General features: G+C 37.9%; 4 protein-coding genes across 4 annotated transcripts; 1 reads left to right on the top strand and 3 right to left on the bottom strand.

Moving 5' to 3' along the window:
- Nucleotides 1-204: 204 nt before the first annotated feature.
- Nucleotides 205-2,166, bottom strand: LOC116010338 (small nuclear ribonucleoprotein E-like). Its single transcript, XM_031249697.1, has 6 exons — nt 2,011-2,166; nt 1,877-1,903; nt 1,695-1,757; nt 754-832; nt 601-646; nt 205-491 (listed from the first exon to the last, which is right to left on the bottom strand). Exons 1-6 carry the CDS (start codon nt 2,050-2,052, stop codon nt 482-484), a joined length of 267 nt encoding a protein of 88 aa, XP_031105557.1. The 5' UTR covers nt 2,053-2,166; the 3' UTR covers nt 205-481.
- Nucleotides 2,167-6,289: 4,123 nt separating this feature from the next.
- On the top strand, nt 6,290-11,666 carry LOC116011404 (receptor-like protein kinase). The gene is made up of 4 exons (XM_031250966.1): nt 6,290-9,856; nt 9,983-11,142; nt 11,252-11,358; nt 11,481-11,666. The coding sequence occupies exons 1-2, from the start codon at nt 6,892-6,894 to the stop codon at nt 10,342-10,344; spliced, it is 3,327 nt and encodes a 1,108-aa protein (XP_031106826.1). The 5' UTR covers nt 6,290-6,891; the 3' UTR covers nt 10,345-11,142; nt 11,252-11,358; nt 11,481-11,666.
- On the bottom strand, nt 10,566-14,013 carry LOC116010055 (glutamate receptor 2.5-like). The gene is made up of 5 exons (XM_031249317.1): nt 13,725-14,013; nt 12,093-13,396; nt 11,698-12,010; nt 11,197-11,603; nt 10,566-11,123 (listed from the first exon to the last, which is right to left on the bottom strand). Exons 1-5 carry the CDS (start codon nt 14,011-14,013, stop codon nt 10,566-10,568), a joined length of 2,871 nt encoding a protein of 956 aa, XP_031105177.1.
- An 894-nt stretch (nt 14,014-14,907) lies between these two features.
- LOC116011405 (glutamate receptor 2.8-like) lies at nt 14,908-18,996 on the bottom strand. Its single transcript, XM_031250967.1, has 5 exons — nt 18,682-18,996; nt 16,970-18,324; nt 16,564-16,876; nt 16,087-16,490; nt 14,908-15,897 (listed from the first exon to the last, which is right to left on the bottom strand). Exons 1-5 carry the CDS (start codon nt 18,923-18,925, stop codon nt 15,370-15,372), a joined length of 2,844 nt encoding a protein of 947 aa, XP_031106827.1. The 5' UTR covers nt 18,926-18,996; the 3' UTR covers nt 14,908-15,369.
- Between the last annotated feature and the right edge of the window lie 63 nt (nt 18,997-19,059).

Genomic DNA, 19,059 nt, shown 5'->3' with positions numbered 1-19,059 from the left:
TAATTGTAGCGGGACTAATTCAACCAAGTTTCAATACAAGACATCTGAACAAGTTGTAGTGTATATAGTTTATGCAAAGTCACACATGATTTAGGAACAATTCTTCCAAGTAATTGAATGGTTTAGACATTGAATGTTGATTTCAGATTTTTCATGCATCTTGAACTTGCAAAGGAAAAGACCAAAGTAAAAGAGACCACAGGGTTGATTTTGTAAACAATTCTTGGGCTCCAACTTGGTTGATATAACAGGTAAATGGAAAACTTCAGTTCAAACCATGCATCATTGCTAAGTATACAACAGCTAGAACAAGATCAATGAAAATGCTACACATCAAAGATAGAACTCTGGCATCTCATATACTACTCAATCCCTAGAATACATTGGTTATAATAGTTGAAGTTCAAAGGATTTCCAAGCGCACGATAATGTGCATTTGAAATATGCTGCTCTGCTGAGATCCAAATCACCATCCATGATGTTACTTCCCCCTAAAAATGAGAAAATTGAGTCAGTATGTACAGTAGGAGCTAGCTGGTGCAGTTTGTGTAAGATAACTTGTTTCTAGTGAGTCAAGAAGAGGATACAGCAATTACATACGTGTTCATCATCAGGGTGATATTGTCCCCTTTTAGAAGAATGCGACCTGCACAAAAGCTTAAAAACATCAGAGAAGTACAACAGAGTTGCAGGATTCCTTTTCTTCCATTGTTGAGGAATAAGGTTTGATAGGAAAGGGGTTTTGGTACTCACCCAATTGCTTTCTGCTGTTCTTCTTTACATTGACTTCCTCAGCATCATCCAAAACCAAATTCATGTACTCATCAAACCCCTAACCAGAAGAAACAATATATTGAGTATATTTTGTCAGCCAACACATGTGCTTACAACCTAAGAGAGAATTATATATGGCAGGGGGTAAAAAGCAATACGAAGAAAGGTCAAGAAAATGAAATGTTAGAAATTGGGCTAAGTTCTACCAAACATTGCCAAATTTCACTGTTCATTAGACAATAAAATCACTGCTGCTACATGGCACTAACACTTAGGTAACAAAAGAGTGTGTACCACGAGTTATGCACATGCAGTGATGCGAACACAACCATCCAGCTAATATCATTATCTACAACTACAGATATAGAGATGATACTTTCATGGAGAATCCAATAATTCAAAATGAGCAGGAGATGTCTAGATAAGTTTAAAAAAATGCACAAGTTACCCAATTCCTACATAAAATTTTCCCTACTAATTAAGACCTGCAATGCTGGGACCTATTGAGATAAAATATTAATAAAAAAAAAACAGCTTACCCAAAACAAATGAATTCCATTTACAACTTCTGAACTATTGAGGAACCATTGTAATGTTTAATATTCGTTTGATTAACAAAACACACAAAAGAAAGACTGTTTTTATCTAAGCAACATTTTTTCCTTGTAAAGATATCAATCTCCCTAGAAACTAATCAGGTACCTCAATGGTTAGGCATACAAAACTCAATATAGTGGCTTAGATGCATATGCCTATAAACTCATCACTCTTCAAAACACAACTAACTCAATGCATTAAGTCCACACGATTTAGTTTTCAACATAAGCACTCCAAATATATATCTACTACTACTGCTGTCTGCTGAGTAAACAAGTAGTCAAAATTTGAACTAATTCATCCAGTTACATATAAAAGCTTACAATAATGCGGCCTTCAATCCTCAGATCCTTCTGCTCAAAAAGCCAAATCTGAATTCGAGCTTTCTGCATTAATTTCCAGCATGGTAAGCAACAGATATAGTCACATAATAGGTAAGGTCCATCACTATAATTAATTATAAAATCATGTAGCTATCTCAGACAGAGGATCAAGAGGAACTTACACTCTGAAGAAACCTAAATATCAGATTCTACACGAAAACATAAAGACACCTTAATCAGCGACAAGTTTAGCTCAAAATGGGGGAGGGGAGGAATCGGAAAAAACAAAATGAAAGCGAGATAAAAGGAGAAGTACAATGGGCTGGGTCATAATCCTCTGAACTTTCGTGCTCGCCATGGCTGCTGCTTGTGCTCTGCTACTGAAATCTCGCCTCTATTCCTTCTTCCCTTAGTCGCAAGAGAGCAGCAAAACCCTAGCTGGCGAAGTGTTTGTTAAAAGCCCTACGGCCACTGATACGCACTGCTATTCTCACTTACAGCTGCCAACCCCCGAGGATACAAGTTGGGCTGGGCTTACAAAATATGTAACTAGGGCCTATCCCGCCCATTATCCATCTTTATTATATTTGGGCTTTATAATGTAAATGTCCAAATCACTTTTTAAAATTTCTTGAGAAAAAGGTCAAATAGGTACGAAAATGCAATTAAGCCCATAAACTTTTAAAAAGTGTAATTAAATACTCGAATTTATTAAAATAAATTAAATAATTTCAGTTTACTGGTAACCAACATATTACCTATTGATTACTGGTAAAATTATCTATGTTGACTGCCGTTAACATCTATTTAAAAAATAAAAATAAAAATCAATTGCCAGTGGTCTTCTCCACCGAAAAAGACAATAGTATTCTCCACTAGAGAAGACGAATGGTCTGGTCATCGTCTTCTCCAAATGCAGAAGACGACCAGCCTGGTCGCCTTCTCTAGCCTTCTCTAATGGAGAAGACGATCGGTGATGGTCACTGAAATTTCTTTTTAAATTTGAACAGTTTTCAAAAATTGTTTATTGTCAAAATCGTCGCCGAAACCCTAATAACTGGTCATTTTAGGTGAATAACTGGCTAATGGAGTTACATGCACCAAAATGACATGTTCAAGTGTTTAATTACATTTTTTTTAAAGATCAATATCCTAATTGCACTTTTGTGTAAAGTTCATGGACTTATTTGACCAAAATTTCTTTAGTTTATATTTTTAGTATACTAAAGTTTCATTCTTAATGTACAATAGATTCAATTTTAAGTAGTATACGTACTAAAAATGAACTTTTAGTATACTAAAAACAAACATGTATGTTAGTGATCAACATTCTTGGAGTCCACCTATATTTCTGAAAAGAGTTGGACAGTGGGTAGGGCATGATTATTATATTAGAAGGTTAAAATTTTGATTTTTGTTGACGCTTTCTCAATTGATTTAAGCCCGTCACATAGTGACCTATTATACATGTGAATAATTTATCGAGTATAATTTAATACACACTCTTAGATAGCGGCTACGGTCTCTCTTGTCATAAAAAAAAAAAGAAGTGTGTTAGATGTTTGTCTTGAAGTGGAGAAAAATACAAATTGAACTCTATTTGTCTATATATGCTACCTAATTTTGCATTAGCAACAAATGGTGTTTGTTAATGCGCTTTGGACAATGACTTTGTTGGACAAAAATAAAGTCGTGTGAAAGTGTGAAACATACATCATTAATTATGTAATATTTTAGAAGTAGTTATGATGAATATGATGTTGATGTTGACTATGTGAGAAATATCACCCCATTTCACACCCTAAGTCTTTGTAAATCCTTCGAATTGAACATAAAAGGAATTGACAGAATAACACCACTACTACTCGATAGAAATGGAACATGCAATTTAATTCGAATGTAGTGATTTTAGTATGAAAAAGTAGTAATTTTCTTGATAATAGCATTTTGAAATAAATAAAATTAAATATATTCCGTGTAAAGAGATGATATTCAATTCTCTCACTAATACTTTTGATTAAATTTGAACACAATCATCAAAAAATATCATAAACATATGTCTTTAAAAAAAAAAAATTATTGGACCAACCTATCAATCTCATCAGCTACGATACAGCACATATTTAATTGTGGAAGGTGCAAAGAGTGGGCACTAAGGTCTGTCAAAATTATTGTGTGTTCTGGCATCCATGACACCAAGCTTTTAATATCTCCATTTTCTGATCTGCCATAGGAGCTGATATGGTTTCTCAATGTGAAAGATTGACTCTTTACTTGCAGAGTTGCAGGCTGCAACTGCTCAAGGAGATACATATATAATTGTACATGAGACCCACTCACCCAACTTCTTGTTTTCTTTTTTGTTTGCCTGTTTGATAACATAATTAATTTATCTGTCAATCTTGATTTGTTTTAACACTATTAACTGTTTAACTTATTTGGTTAATTAGTTTTTTGTAACAATTTATTTTCTTTTATTTTTTAAAATGATGATTAGCCAATTTAGTTGAAGCAGGACACATGCTGACATACTAATATGAGAATATTTAATCTTAATTTTTTTTGAATCCCAAAAATGGTCAAAAATGTAATTTTTGAAGAAAAATTATAATTTTCATCAATTTTTTAGTAATCGAAAAGTTTCTTTTCTACTTGTGAGCTACACCCCAGCAGGGCGTTATGTGTGGTTTTCAGTGATCTCACATTGATGGAGTGTGTGATTTAACATATATTGCGAAGGTTGTTAGGAAGCCATTATTAATTAATTTACGCCAATTACGGGCTTTAATTACCTGGTAGGACATGTCGTCACCATTATTGTTGATAAATAGTTGTTAGGGGACAACATAAATATGTAAAGTGTATGATAAATAGTTGTTAGCTGATTGAGTTTGATTAGTTGATAGCATTTGTTGATTGTAGAAAGATATTTGGTACATTAATTGTTAGCTGATAGTTGATTACATGTAAAATGAATTTTTAAAAAAACTGATTGAAAAACTGCTCAATAAGTTGTTACAAAATGTTACTACTTATTTTAATTGTTTAACTAAGTCAAATAGCTAATAATGATCAAATAAAGTCAAAATTAACTAATAAGCTAATTATGTTACTAAACAGGACCAAAGTAAATTAATCAAAACAGAAGACTGAAAGGGCCAATGTAAACACATGATTGACTTCTTCATTTCACATTAGGTTAGTTTTAATATACTGTTTAATACATAGTCAACAACGTTGGATTAGAAAAAAATAATAGTAGTTAGTTTATTTAGTTAAAAGTATCATGGCGGCTCTACCATCATTTTGTTGGTTTGTTTTTGTTTTTGACACAAGGCAAGTAAAACAATACAAAAAAGAAAAGGCTACAAAAATCTAGATATACGCGTACAACATCGATTGTTAGAGCATCACTATTAGTTAATTTTTTTAGAACAAAAAACCAAGGCAAAAACTTGTGTGAGACCATCTCACCATGAGACGGGTCGAGTCAATATGCAAATATAACACTTATATGCACAAATGTCATACTTATATGCTCAAATGTAATACTAATCAGGAATAAAATTTTTGTTACTTATAAAGATAAATGTAATACTTTTAAGCAAAAATACAATACATTTATATTTCGATTTAAAAGTATTACATTTTTTCTCAAAAGTATTATATTTGCCCTTATAAGTAAGGGGCACTTGTCAACATTACTTATTATGAAAAATGTATTACTTTTTCTCTTATAAGTAACAAAAATTGGATTCTTGATTAGTGTTATATTTGATCATATAAGTATGACATTTGCACATATAAGTATGACATTTGCATGGTGATACGACCCGACCCGATCCGTCCCACGAATAAGGATCCGTGAGACGGTCTCACACAAGTGTGACCCAAAAAACCAATAATAGATTGTTATCTAATAAGAGTGAGTTTTTTGCTATATTTTTCATGTGAAAATCATTTTTTTTTGTGGGTTCAGTTTTTTGTGGCATGTTCAACAACTTTCGCGCCCAACAGGTACATGCAATGCACGCGGCAGTTAGGTGCGTAAATAATTCTTTTTTATGTCGGAATTTTCTTTTTATTTCTCTTCTCACTTTAGTCTCTCTCCTACAATCATAAATGACCTTTAATAATTCGCAATCAGTATTTGAGCGTACACATTAGGTAAACTATACTCGGTCACCTCATAACCACTACTTGAGACTCATGATCTTTTGTCTCACTATTAATAATCTGCAATCACTAATTTAGGGTGTGCATTGGGTAAATTATACTCAATCGCCTCGTAATTACTACTTGAGGCTCATGATCTTTTGTTTCACTGTTGATAACACGCAGTCACTATTTGAGACTCGTGATTGAATTTTTCGAGGGAGTCAATTCAAGGCTGACTCACCGTTACCGGTTACGCCCGTCGGCCCATTGTAGTGTGGAAAGGAGGAGAGTCAAGGCAGAGTCTTAAAGCATCAGACGTGTCCGATGGTGCTCAGAAGTGACAAGATATCTGTCGCGACAGAGACCGCGTTAATGCTTTCTTTTCTTTAATCCTTAAAATAATCAAAACCGTATTATATTGCTACTCAGATTATAATACTGCAAAACGAAAGAACAATTTCTAATCTTCTTCCTTCACCGCATCAAGTCCCGTTCACACTTCCCACTCCCATGATTCCAAGAATCATCCAACAAAAATGTTCTGAAGCTCAGAGCTTTATATTCTTCTTGATCAGGGTAACCTTGCCCACTGTCTAGTTTCTTCCCTATTATTCATTCCCCCTTCTGCTTTTCACTAAAAATTGAGTCTTGATGTTTGTTCCTTGTAATCTCTATTCTCTAATGTAGTCTTGAAGTGAAGCTTTTGATACCCCTTTGGTATTATTCTTGATTTTCAATAATTGAATCTTTTGCAGATGCTTATTTTGCTTCCTTCTGGTAATCTTCAACCTCAAAGTTGAGTCTTTTCACAAATTTTTTTTTTACTCTTTTTGGTTGTCTGCATCCTCTGGGTAGTCAGTACTAATATGAAAATTGCTGTGATCACATTCTTCTTGTTTTTGCACTCCACTTCATCAATCTTTGCTGCTTTTGCTTATTTTGTTTCCTTCTGGTAATCTGCAACCTCAAAGTTGAGTATTTTCACAGAAATTTACTCTTTTTGGTAGTCTTGCACCCTCTGGGGGTAGTCAGTACTAACATGAAGGTTGCTGTGAACACATTCTTGCTGTTTTTGTGCTCCACTTCATCAATCTATGCTGCTTTTGCTTTGAATTCTGATGGAGCAGCTCTGCTCTCACTCACTAGACATTGGACTTCAATCCCTTCTGACATAGCCCAGAGCTGGAATGCTTCAGACTCCACTCCTTGTTCATGGCTGGGAGTAGAATGTGACAGGAGACAATTTGTTGTTACTCTGAACCTCTCCTCCTATGGAATCTCAGGCGAATTCGGGCCCGAAATCTCACATTTGAAGCATTTGAGGAAGGTTGTTCTCAGTGACAATGGTTTCTTTGGCTCAATTCCTTCCCACCTAGCCAATTGCAGTCTTCTTGACTACATAGATCTGTCCTCCAACAGCTTTACTGGTAATATCCCTGACACCCTTGGAGCTTTGCAGAATTTAAGGTTCTTAAGCCTGTTCTATAATTCTCTGATTGGCCCATTTCCTGAGTCTTTACTTTCAGTTCCACATTTAGAAACTGTTTATTTCACTGGCAATAGTCTCAATGGTTCAATCCCTTCAAATATTGGAAACATGAGTGAGCTTACAATTCTGTGGCTTGGTGATAATCAATTCTCAGGGCCAGTGCCTTCATCCTTAGGAAACATTACCACCCTGCAAGAACTTTATTTGGATAATAACAATCTTGTTGGAACCTTGCCTGTCACTTTAAATAATCTCGAGCACCTTGTGTACTTAGATGTAAGCAATAACAGTTTAGTGGGAGCCATTCCTTTGGACTTTGTTAGTTGCAAACAGATTGACACGATTAGCTTGTCCAACAACCAATTCACGGGAGGACTCCCGCCTGGGTTGGGAAATTGCACTAGCTTAAGGGAATTCGGTGCCTTTGCTTGTGCCTTGAGTGGTCCTATACCTTCCTGTTTTGGCCAACTCACTAAGTTAGAAACTCTTTACCTTTCTAGAAACCGTTTTTCGGGTAGAATACCACCTGAGCTAGGCAAGTGCAAGTCCATGATTGATTTGCAACTACAACAAAATCAACTCGAGGGTGAAATTCCGGGTGAACTAGGGATGCTAAGTCAATTGCAATCTCTCCATCTATTTACCAACAATTTATCTGGTGAAGTTCCACTCAGCATTTGGAAAATTCAAAGCCTCCAAAGTCTTCAGTTGTACCAAAACAATCTTTCCGGGGAGCTACCTGTTGATATGACCGAGCTAAAGCAACTAGTGAGCCTTGCCTTATATGAAAACCATTTTTCTGGAGTTATTCCTCATGGTTTGGGGACTAACAGCAGTTTAGAGGTGCTAGATTTGACCAGAAACATGTTCACAGGTCATATTCCACCGAACCTATGCTCCCAAAAGAAACTGAAGAGACTGCTCTTGGGTTATAACTATCTGGAAGGTAGTGTTCCTTCTGATTTGGGGGGCTGTTCCACTTTGGAAAGGCTAATTCTCAAAGAGAATAACCTCACAGGTGGCCTCCCATATTTTGTTGAGAAGCAAAATCTTCTGTTCTTTGATCTTAGTGGCAATAGCTTCACTGGACCGATACCTCCAAGCTTAGGAAACCTAAAAAATGTTACTGCCATTTACTTGTCATCGAATCAGCTCTCAGGGAGTATACCACCCGAGCTTGGTAGCCTTGTGAAACTTGAAAATTTGAACCTTTCTCACAACATCCTTAAAGGTGTACTTCCATCAGAACTGTCGAACTGTCATAAACTGTCACAACTTGATGTGAGTCACAATTTGTTGAATGGCTCTATTCCATCCACTTTTGGAAGCTTGACAGAACTGTCCAAATTGAGTCTCAGAGAGAACAGTTTCTCAGGAGGTATTCCAACTTCATTGTTCCAATCCAATAAGCTCTTAGATCTGCAGCTCGGTGGAAATTTACTAGCTGGAGATATTCCACCGGTGGGAGCATTGCAAGCGCTGAGGTCATTAAATTTGAGCAGTAACAAACTGAATGGTCAACTCCCTATAGATCTAGGGAAACTAAAGATGCTAGAGGAATTGGATGTATCTCACAACAATCTGTCTGGTACGTTGAGAGTTCTTTCTACAATCCAATCATTGACATTCATCAACATTTCTCACAATCTGTTTTCTGGTCCTGTACCACCTTCATTGACAAAGTTCTTGAACTCATCTCCCGCTTCATTTCTCGGGAACTCTGACCTTTGTATTAACTGCCCTGCTGATGGCTTAGCTTGCCCGGAGAGCAGCATTTTGCGATCATGTAATATGCAATCCAACACTGGGAAGGGTGGCCTTAGTACTTTGGGAATAGCAATGATAGTTCTTGGGGCATTGTTATTTATCATTTGTCTATTCCTTTTTTCTGCTTGCCTGTTTCTACATTGCAAAAAATCAGTACAAGAAATAGCAATTTCTGCTCAAGAGGGTGATGGTTCCTTGCTCAATAAAGTATTGGAAGCTACAGAGAATCTAAACGATAAGTATATTATTGGGAAGGGAGCACATGGAACAATATACAAGGCCACATTGAGTCCAGATAAAGTGTATGCTGTGAAAAAGCTTGTGTTTACTGGGATCAAGAATGGAAGTGTAAGCATGGTTCGGGAAATTGAAACGATTGGGAAAGTCAAGCACCGGAATCTTATTAAGCTGGAAGAGTTTTGGCTGAGAAAGGAGTATGGACTAATTCTATACACTTATATGGAAAATGGCAGCCTTCATGATATCCTCCATGAGACAAATCCTCCTCAGCCGTTAGATTGGAGCACACGTCATAATATTGCTGTAGGGACTGCCCATGGACTTGCGTATCTCCATTTTGACTGTGATCCTGCCATTGTGCATCGGGATATTAAACCGATGAATATCCTGTTGGACTCTGATCTCGAGCCTCACATTTCAGACTTCGGCATTGCCAAGCTTCTGGATCAGTCTGCTAATTCAATCCCGTCCAACACAGTTCAAGGGACAATCGGCTATATGGCTCCAGGTAATCTTTATTATTCATGCAATCATAAGACTCCTGTAAAAAAAAGTTGTCTACAGAGATTAATGTTTATTTTACCAGAAATCATAGCATTGCATTAACAAATTCCTAATGGTATTATTTTTACAGAAAATGCATTCACTACTGTGAAGAGCAGAGAGTCAGATGTATACAGTTATGGGGTCGTTCTGTTGGAATTGATAACTCGTAAGAAGGCCTTGGATCCTTCATTCAATGGTGAGACCGATATTGTTGGCTGGGCTAGGTCTGTTTGGACACAAACTCGAGAAATTCAGAAGATAGTGGATCCGAGCCTTTTGGATGAATTGATAGATTCCAGCGTGATGGAACGAGTAACTGAAGCGCTTTCACTGGCTTTGAGGTGTGCAGAGAAGGAGGTGGACAAAAGGCCCACAATGAGAGATGTAGTGAAGCAACTAACACGCTGGAACATACGCTCCTACTCGAGTGTTAGAAACAAGTCTAAGTAGATATCTTGCAGTCTTTGTAGGCTTGTAGCAATTATAGCTCAAATGTAATGTGGTGGGTTGCAACTAGCAAGACCTCGACCCACATTTACCAATTTATCTAACAACGGGCTAATGATATCGGGCTGTTAAGCAACCCAGATATCGTACTCCCAACATTCATGATTCCATGTACAAACACTGTTTACAATTATATGTACCAGCTGATATACATAGGAAAAACCTTATCTATGTTGTGGCTGATCATTAGCAACCTCATGCTGTGAGCTTGAGTTAGCGTTTCCAGGCTCATCGGTGTTCCCTTCCAGTGCACAGGGCGAAGAAGGTCTACTGCAGGGAGGATTTCTGGGCAGATTGCTCATTTCAATGGAGTGTGAAGAAGTAAATTCACTGTCATCACCTTCTGGTTCTTGGGGGTCTTTTGCCCTTTCAAGTTTATGAGAGGATAAATCTCTCTGGTCAAAGTGTCTGCCTATTGCCTGTATTTTAAGCCAAATTGTAGTTCTGGAACTCAAAGTTTCTTGAATGAAATCTTTGTTCTTGTACACATATGTGGCTATGAAAACCAGGAGGCACAGCCCTGTAACTCCCCCAAAGATGGCAAACAACACTTTGAAACTCTGCAGAGCCACAACCGTCGAGGCTGAAGTTTTCTCTGGTCCTGTACACACTTCGTCGCTTCTCAGCCACTGTCTTGTGTTATCCAAAATGTTGCCTTCTTCTGTTAACTTGATGATGGCACGAGAAACGTTGGCCACTAAAGGAGAACCCTTTGGGAAAACCTGGCGATTTTGACAGAAGGTATGAGGAGAAAACACAAAGTAACAGTAAAATCTTGGGAAGATTGATGCTTACATAGGCAAATCCAGTAGTGTGATAGGTCTGACCAACTTTCATGTACTTGTCACAGTACTTGGATAGGAAGAGATTGGAATAAGGAACCACATCAAAAAATGCTGATATTCTGGGGAGTTTGCTTCCATCTGATAAGGCATCCTTGTAGTCTTCTGGGTATCTGTAAGTCCTAATCTTGGATTTCTCAAATCCCATTTCTATCAACAGATTGAATATGAATGAGCCATTGAAACAGCCAACATAATCTCCCTTCTTAATCAACTCCTTCACATCTTTCGTTGCAGGTCGCAGCTTCTGAGCTGTTAACATGGATGATAAGCTCGCGGTGTAAGTTGAGTTCAAGATAAGCACAACAAACATCCACAACACCACAACCAGCCTGCCCAAGTTGCTCACGATTCTCTCCCCTACACGAGATATATATAACCGTTCATAAGCAACGGGTATTTCTAAAACAGAAGATAAAAACCGATAGAAATGGAAAAAAAAAAAACGGATTACTGTGTGCAAATGTTATTGTTGAGAAGGGAAAATAAAACATCATCCCAACATGCTGAGAAGGGGGTCCCCGGAAAGCAGAGCTTATCCTGTGTTCAAGAATCCAGATAGCCACACCGGTGAAAATGAAAAGCAGTATACTTGTCAGCCATAGTTCTTTCTTCAAAGGCTTCAGGAAAGTCCAGGAGCCACTCTCATCTTCATATGTGATTGGCACTATACTGACCACTCCACCATCATCAAATGGCAAAGTGAAGTCCACGTACTGTGATCGATTTGCTGTGATTGTAATATCCCCAATGGCACCATCATATTTCTGAAGCAATGATTTTGTTGGAGAAAATCAGGATTTAGCTAGGGATAAGAATAAAAATCCTTGACAATCTGGTAGAATTTACCTGAGAATACACATCATATATAAGATCATTGTAAGTCCCAGGACATGAACCATCCGGTTTCTCATAGGGAACAAGATCATATGGCACAGAATAAGGTAAAGAAGCCATGACTCTACTGAAAACATCAATGTAATATCCACCAAATCTGAAGGAATTGGTTTGAGCATCTCTTACAACATTAATATACTCTGGAAAACCAGGCCTTGCAGCCAGAGCAATTTTTAGTCTTTTACCCATTGCTGGAATTTCCCATCCCCTGGGTACTACTGCTGATTCACCTGGCCACACGACATCTTTTAAAGTCGCGTTGGTTCCACTAGTAATTCCAAGATTTGGGTTCCAGATCCCGACCTCTCTTTCTCCATCTTCGACCATATTAAGTATCTGATATGATGAAGGCTTCAGTCTTCCGTCTTTAAGTGAAAAATTCCCTGCAAGCCCTTCAAAGTGTGTGTTCTGTATTGCTTTGAGAAGTTTAGGACCTGTCAATGAGATGTCGATATGAAATGGGTCTGAAGAATTGAGATCAGCCGGACTGTTTGAAACCATTTGAGGTTCCTTACTTCCCACTCTCTCTGCAGCCATAGCCAATGCCCACATAGTATCATATGCCCAGATATCAAAAATGCTCATAACCTCAGCCACTTTGAAGTCATTACTATCGAAAAACTCCTTTCTCAACCCCGCTACAAAAGATTCGAGTCTTTTAGTTTTGGGAATCAGTGGCTTTACACCCAATACACCCTGCATGGCTTTCCTGACATCTGAATTCATCAAATAGAACAAATCTGTTAGTCCACTGGTGATGATCCATGCATACCCATCACTCATCATTCCAATTTTCTTGGCTTCAGAGAAGAGCTTGGCACCAAGAGAATGTGACATGTGCACCACAAATACCCTCGTCTGTGATGCCACCAGTTTATATAGCTCTTTGAGTATAAAATCATCAGTGGCAGAAAGGGGAATGACACTTCTACCTGAAACACGAGCATTTATGCTTTGGAGTTCATTTGACAGGTAATGAACAATTCCATTACCATACTCAGAATCCTCGCATATAATCACAACCTGACTCCACTTGAAAGCTTTAACTATGGCAGCAACAGCAGCAACCTCCATGTCATCACTTTGGGCTGTTTGAATAAAATAAGGAGCCCGGTGATGAAGCGAAGGGTTTGTTGCAGAAAAAGAAATGATAGGGACTTGAGCTCTGTCTCCAAGATCGCTCACAAAGCTGGCTTGTGCAGATTTCTGAGGACCAATTATTGCATCGACCTTTATCTCTTTCAACAAATGGAGACCTATGCAGACAACAGAAAGGGGAAGTGAATATTTCCTAAATCAGTTTGCTGAGACTTTCAAATGCAGAACTGGATGCGAGATATATTTAGGATTGCATGTAGTTAAAGATGAAAGTAGTCAAGTAGAGAGATAGCAAGTAAAAATTTGTGACATTAACCCCCAAGCAAATGAATCAGGAGGCACAAAAATGTTATTAAACCATAAATTGCTGAGTCATTGTGTTCTTTCTCATCTAATCATTGGGTGTATCCTGATACTTGTCTAATCAAGAATTAACATAAAAAAATATGCAGCAAAAACAAAGAAGAAGAAGACAGTGCAACATACTGGCAGCAGCAGCATCAATGACATTTTTCTTGGAGTCTCTGACATGAAGATCCAGCCTTGTCTTATATTTGCTATGAACAGAATAAAAGACGGAATGAGCCATGTACAAGCAGGCTATTCCTCTACGCCCTAAATCTGTATCCAAATCCAGAACCACGCCTACTTGAAAGGTCACTGAGCTGTTACCAGCACTGGCAAATTTTTCTTGTGCATTGCTGCACCAGGGAATGAGAAGCAAACCAAAAGGAAGAAGAAAAAGAAGCGGAAATGATAAAATGGAAAACGCCATTTCCTCTGGTAAAAAAATGTCTACAACTAGTTCAGTTTCACCATTGTGCTACTGCATTGCAATTATCAGCTGTAGAAAATTCATAATATATATATAGGGGAGGTCAATGGATAAAGAAAAAAAGACAATGCCATGAAACTTCCTGGTTATTGGGATTGCCTAGAACAGGTAAAAGTCTATTAAATAACCATTCTCTTCACATATCTGTCATTTTCCATATCAAGTAGCAAACCACAATAAGTTAAATCATCTTACTATAACTCATAATCAAAACATAACATTGTCAACTTACCTGTAGGCGCGTATTGAATTAGAGATGATGACAGTGAGTATGACACTATGACAGTGACTGAGGCCTGCAGCATATACTAACGAAATGAAAGCTACAGGATGCCTTCAATACAAACATGTTGTTATCTCACAACAATTTTCATTTAAAAAAAAAAAAGAAAAAAGAAAATTGGGGGCAACCCAGCCAGTTGGACAATCTGCTGACTTATTAACTAAAAGTTTACAAATTCGACTCCAGCATGAATGGTGGCCTTCTTGGTTTGAGCCAATTAGGTAAGTCCTTTGCCAGTTTATATCACAAGGCAGGCAGGTACACCCAATGGGGGCGGGTTTCCCTCGTCACTCAAAAAAATGGAAATTTCCCTCTGCCTACAACTTGCTTTTCCATTTGTCTTCTTCAAAAGAATAGTAATATGCCAAACATTACATCAGGCGACAGCCACAATACAGTATATAAGACAAATCTAAACCAAGAAGTAAACCTGAGAAAACCAAACTCATGAACAGCTGAACATAAAAGACAAAGAGTAAACTGCTATCAACTTTCCTGTTTATGGCATTATTGTAGTGGGTGTAATCATTGGGAGCTAAACCCAATGTGTATCTTCCTTCGCTCAGAAGCCTTGTCAGAGTAGTGTTTAGCAGAAGTAGATGCACGCTGCAGGCATCAGCTCTATGCGAATATATGGGAGAAGCGCAGATAAGATTTCATTTTGTCAGAATTGATGAACTTTGAATAGTTGAATGGTTTGTTACAATGTAAGACTAACGATTTTTTTAGTTCGATGTCCTAATTGTAATTTGATGTGCAGTTGAGTGGTCTATTTGACCCTTATTCTTATAATATATTATACATTATTTTTGGTGATGAGAAAACCTGTATTCACTATCTGAAAGTCAAACATATACAACAGCATCACCTAAATATCTAAAATAACTTGTTAAAAAAAAAAACTTTACAAGAATGTAACCTATTGTATGGTCATTTGACATTGTAATTGTGATGATGCAAGTTTTTTCTTGATCTAAAGTATATACGGTGAAAAATAAGATCAAGTAAAAGAGTCATATTGATGCATGTCGAGCAACTGACCCTAGGTTCAAGCCCATTCTCACATTGGCACTGTTCTGTTCTTCCATATTCAAGGGCATGGAATTAGAAGAAAATCTTGATAGCTCATGCACTTCACTGATATGTGATGAAGAACTAACTTCACCACCTTCTACATCTGGGATTTTCTCTTTGGGATCAGCAGAGGTGTCTCTTTGATCAAAATGTCTGCATATTGCTACAATCTTTGACCAAACAGTAGTTTTAGAATCCAAGATTGTCTGCAGACATGTTTTGTTCTGGTATACATAGCTGACTAGGAAAACTAGGATGCAGGATCCTGTTATGCCCCCAGTGATGGCAAAAAGTCCACTGAAACACTGTAATGTCACACTTGTTGAGCCCAGCCTGCTGCCCGGGCCTGTACATGCTGCATCATTTATGAGACCTTGATTCCCAATCTCCAAAATCTTTCCATTTTCTGTCAGCTGAATCACTGCCCTTGATACATCTGCAACTAGTGGAGACCCTCTAGGGAAAACCTGAGAATTTTTTTTTTTCAAAGTCACAAGCATAAAGAAAGAATCATTAACTATGCACTTGGCAGCAAGAAGTAGTAATAGTGACACTGAAGTAATTGAAGGATGTGTTCTGTGTCAACTAAACACTTGAGATTGCACATTTACATTTGAGTATTATATGCTGAACAAAAGTGATTAGAAAACACTTACAAAAGCGAATCCATCAGTGCGGTAAGTAGGCCCAATGGTGTATTTGCTGCAGTATTTGGATAGGAAGAGCTTGCAATGAGGAGCCACATCAAAAAACGCTGATATCCCGCCTTTTTTGCTTCCACTAGACAATGCATCATGCACATCTTCTGCATTTTTATATGTCTTGATCTTGGATTCTTGAAATCCTTTTTCCTTCAAGAGGTCTGTAAGGAAGGAGCCTTCTTGACAGCCAACAAAGTCTCCATTCTTGATTAGCTGGTTCACATCTTTGACGGCTGGTTTAAGACGTTGTACTGTTAAACTTGATGACAAGCTGGCTGTATAAGTTGAGTTCAGAATGAGCACAACAAACATCCAAACCACCACAACAAGCCGTGCCAAATTACTCATGATTCTCTCTCCTGCAACAGGAGTGGTTGAGTTGGTATGAAAGAAGCAAGGTTTTGAGAAATGGAAAGAAGAAAGACTACTTACTATGCGCAAATACTAGTGTCGAGAATGGAAAGTAAAGGATCATTCCAACATGTTGAGAAGGAGGACCTCGGAAAGCAGAGCTAACCCTATGTTCAAGAATCCAGACAGCCATGCCAGTGAAAATGAAGAACACTATGCTGGTTAGCCAAAGTTCTTTGGTCAGAGGCTTCAAAAAGGTCCATATGTTGTCCACATCCTCATATGCTATTGGGACTATTCCCAACACCCCTCCTTCTGCAAAGGGCAGTGTGAAGTCTGCATACTTTGAACGGTTGGCTGTGATCGATACATCCCCAACTGCAGCATCAAAGTTCTGATCACACAACATACAACTAATCATCAGAAACTGGTGAAAATGAAATACAAAAATTTGGTTATGATAGTAAAGGGATCTGGTGAAGTTCACCTGAAGGAAAACTTCATATACTAGATCATTGTATGTTCCTGCACTTGAGCCATCAGGTTTCTCAAAGGGAACGAACTCATAGCGAACAGCATATTGCAACGCTGACATGACAGAATTGAAGACATCAATGTAGTATCCGCTAACTTGGGTTTTGTTGAGTTCCTTGTCCCTTTCCACTCTCACAAAGTCTGTAAAACCAGACTTCACTGGCACTCCAATTCTTAGCTTCTTGCCTGCAACTGGGACTTCCCATCCTCTGGGAACAGCACTTGACCCTCCTGGCCATATAACAGTACTCTTGAAGATTTCTCTTGATGAAGAATAAAAGTTAGTGCCATTCTTTTTCAAATTGATTCCTTGTGAAGGTGTCCAGATTGCCACCTCTCTCTCCCCATTTCCAACCACATTAAGTATTTGAAACGACGATGCTTCTCTTTTTCCATCAGCAAGCTGAAACTTCCCAGAAATCCCTTCAAATCTTGTGCCCAATATTGCTTGCAGAAGCTCGGGACCTGATTCTGAGATTCCAACAGAAAATGGATCTGATGAACTGTCTGCAATTCTCTTGTCTAGAACTTCTTTACCCTCTCTTCCTCTTCCTACTTTCTCTGCAGCCTCAGCTAATGCCCATAAAGTGTCATATGCCCACAGCCCGAAAACACTCAAATCAGCCTGTCTAAAGTCTGGATGATCAAGTGTTTTAGTCTCATCTTTGAGTAGTTTGCTTTTCAACCTCATTTCAAATGAGTCAAGTCTTCTAGTCTTGGGAATCAAAGGCTTTACCCCCAAGACCCCTTGCATTGCTTCTACAACATTCGAGTCCATCATATACATTACATCCATCAGTGTTTGCGTAATTATCCAAGCATATCCCTCATTCATCATCCCAATTTCCTTGGCTTTCAGAAAAAGCTTGGCTCCAAGATCAGGATTTGTTTGCACCACAAACACCCTTGTCTGCATTGTCATCATCTTGTACAGTTCTTTGAGCAAAAAATCAGATGATGCCGAAACAGGAATTAGGCTCTTGTAGGAGATGCGAACATTTATTTCTTGGAATGCATTAGACAAGTAAGGAACAATGCCATGGCCAAACTCAGAGTCTTCAAATATAAGAACAACCTGACTCCACTTGAATGATTCCACTATGGCTGCAATGGCCCCAGCCTGAGCATCATCACTTAGGCCTGTTTGAATGAAGTAAGGGGAGCGAGGGCGAAGGGAAGGACTGGTTGCAGAGAAAGAGATTACAGGGACTTTTGCTTTGTCTCCAAGATCCATCAAAAAGTTTGCTTGTGCAGATTTTTGAGGTCCAATTATTGCATCAACCTTTACATCTTTCAGTAACTCCAGACCTGTTTTTATATGCCAAGACAAAAAAAAAAAAAAGACCATGATGATAAGTGTCATTAAGTTACACTATATTAATGGAAATCATTGGAAAGGTCAAACTAACCTAATATGCATATATATATATATACTCAGAAAAGGAAAACAGATAGGAGTATCTGTATTGTTTGGAACTAGAGAAAAAGACACAGCTTACAGAAAAGCCATTTAATCAAAACCAATAATCATTTCAGATACAAGTTGACCATGGGTTTTATAAGAGTCTTAAGTCATAAATATCATGTAAAATGAGAACATATCCACTGAATGGATATAAACATAAACATACAGAGATGATTTAGACAGTTTGCAGAAACTAGTACCAGAAGACGCAGCATTGAGAGTTTGTTCTTTTGAGTCTCTAAAATGGAGGATCAACCTGGTTGAGTAGTTGGAATGAACTGAGTAGAAATCAGAAAGTGCAATTGACAGGAAGTTACTCCCTATTTTTCCTACCATTGAATCTGAATCAAGAATCACCCCAACCTGGAGTTCCTTTTGAGCAGTGCAGAAGAGTGGATAATGCAGGAAATGGAAGCAAAATATGAGGACCAAGAACAGTTTCATTTCCTTTCCTTTTGGAAGTTTGGAATTGATGATAGTTGATGCAGCTAAAAATACAACATAGTGTCATTGACATATTCATATGAGACTATTCTTTTCTATAAATATACATATATATATAATTTAATACTTCAAAG

This window comes from Ipomoea triloba, chromosome 2 (assembly GCF_003576645.1).
Source record: "Ipomoea triloba cultivar NCNSP0323 chromosome 2, ASM357664v1".
Taxonomy (NCBI): domain Eukaryota; kingdom Viridiplantae; phylum Streptophyta; class Magnoliopsida; order Solanales; family Convolvulaceae; genus Ipomoea; species Ipomoea triloba.
This window is presented reverse-complemented; position numbering and strand designations above follow the sequence as displayed.

Excerpts from the sequence above, each read along its gene's own strand:
- LOC116010055 (XM_031249317.1), bottom strand. The coding sequence starts at position 14,013 with ATGGCGTTTTCCATTTTATCATTTCCGCTTCTTTTTCTTCTTCCTTTT. Across the intron at positions 12,011-12,092 it reads TATATGATGTGTATTCTCAG|AAATATGATGGTGCCATTGG; the intron begins GTAAATTCTACC and ends TCATTGCTTCAG. Across the intron at positions 11,124-11,196 it reads ACACTACTGGATTTGCCTAT|GTTTTCCCAAAGGGTTCTCC; the intron begins GTAAGCATCAAT and ends CAAAATCGCCAG.
- LOC116011405 (XM_031250967.1), bottom strand. The coding sequence starts at position 18,925 with ATGAAACTGTTCTTGGTCCTCATATTTTGCTTCCATTTCCTGCATTAT. Across the intron at positions 16,491-16,563 it reads GACACTAGTATTTGCGCATA|GAGAGAGAATCATGAGTAAT; the intron begins GTAAGTAGTCTT and ends CTCCTGTTGCAG. Across the intron at positions 15,898-16,086 it reads GCACTGATGGATTCGCTTTT|GTTTTCCCTAGAGGGTCTCC; the intron begins GTAAGTGTTTTC and ends AAAAATTCTCAG.
- LOC116011404 (XM_031250966.1), top strand. The coding sequence starts at position 6,892 with ATGAAGGTTGCTGTGAACACATTCTTGCTGTTTTTGTGCTCCACTTCA. Across the intron at positions 9,857-9,982 it reads AATCGGCTATATGGCTCCAG|AAAATGCATTCACTACTGTG; the intron begins GTAATCTTTATT and ends TTATTTTTACAG.
- LOC116010338 (XM_031249697.1), bottom strand. The coding sequence starts at position 2,052 with ATGGCGAGCACGAAAGTTCAGAGGATTATGACCCAGCCCATT. Across the intron at positions 1,904-2,010 it reads GGATTATGACCCAGCCCATT|AATCTGATATTTAGGTTTCT; the intron begins GTACTTCTCCTT and ends GTTTTCGTGTAG. Across the intron at positions 647-753 it reads GAACAGCAGAAAGCAATTGG|GTCGCATTCTTCTAAAAGGG; the intron begins GTGAGTACCAAA and ends GCTTTTGTGCAG.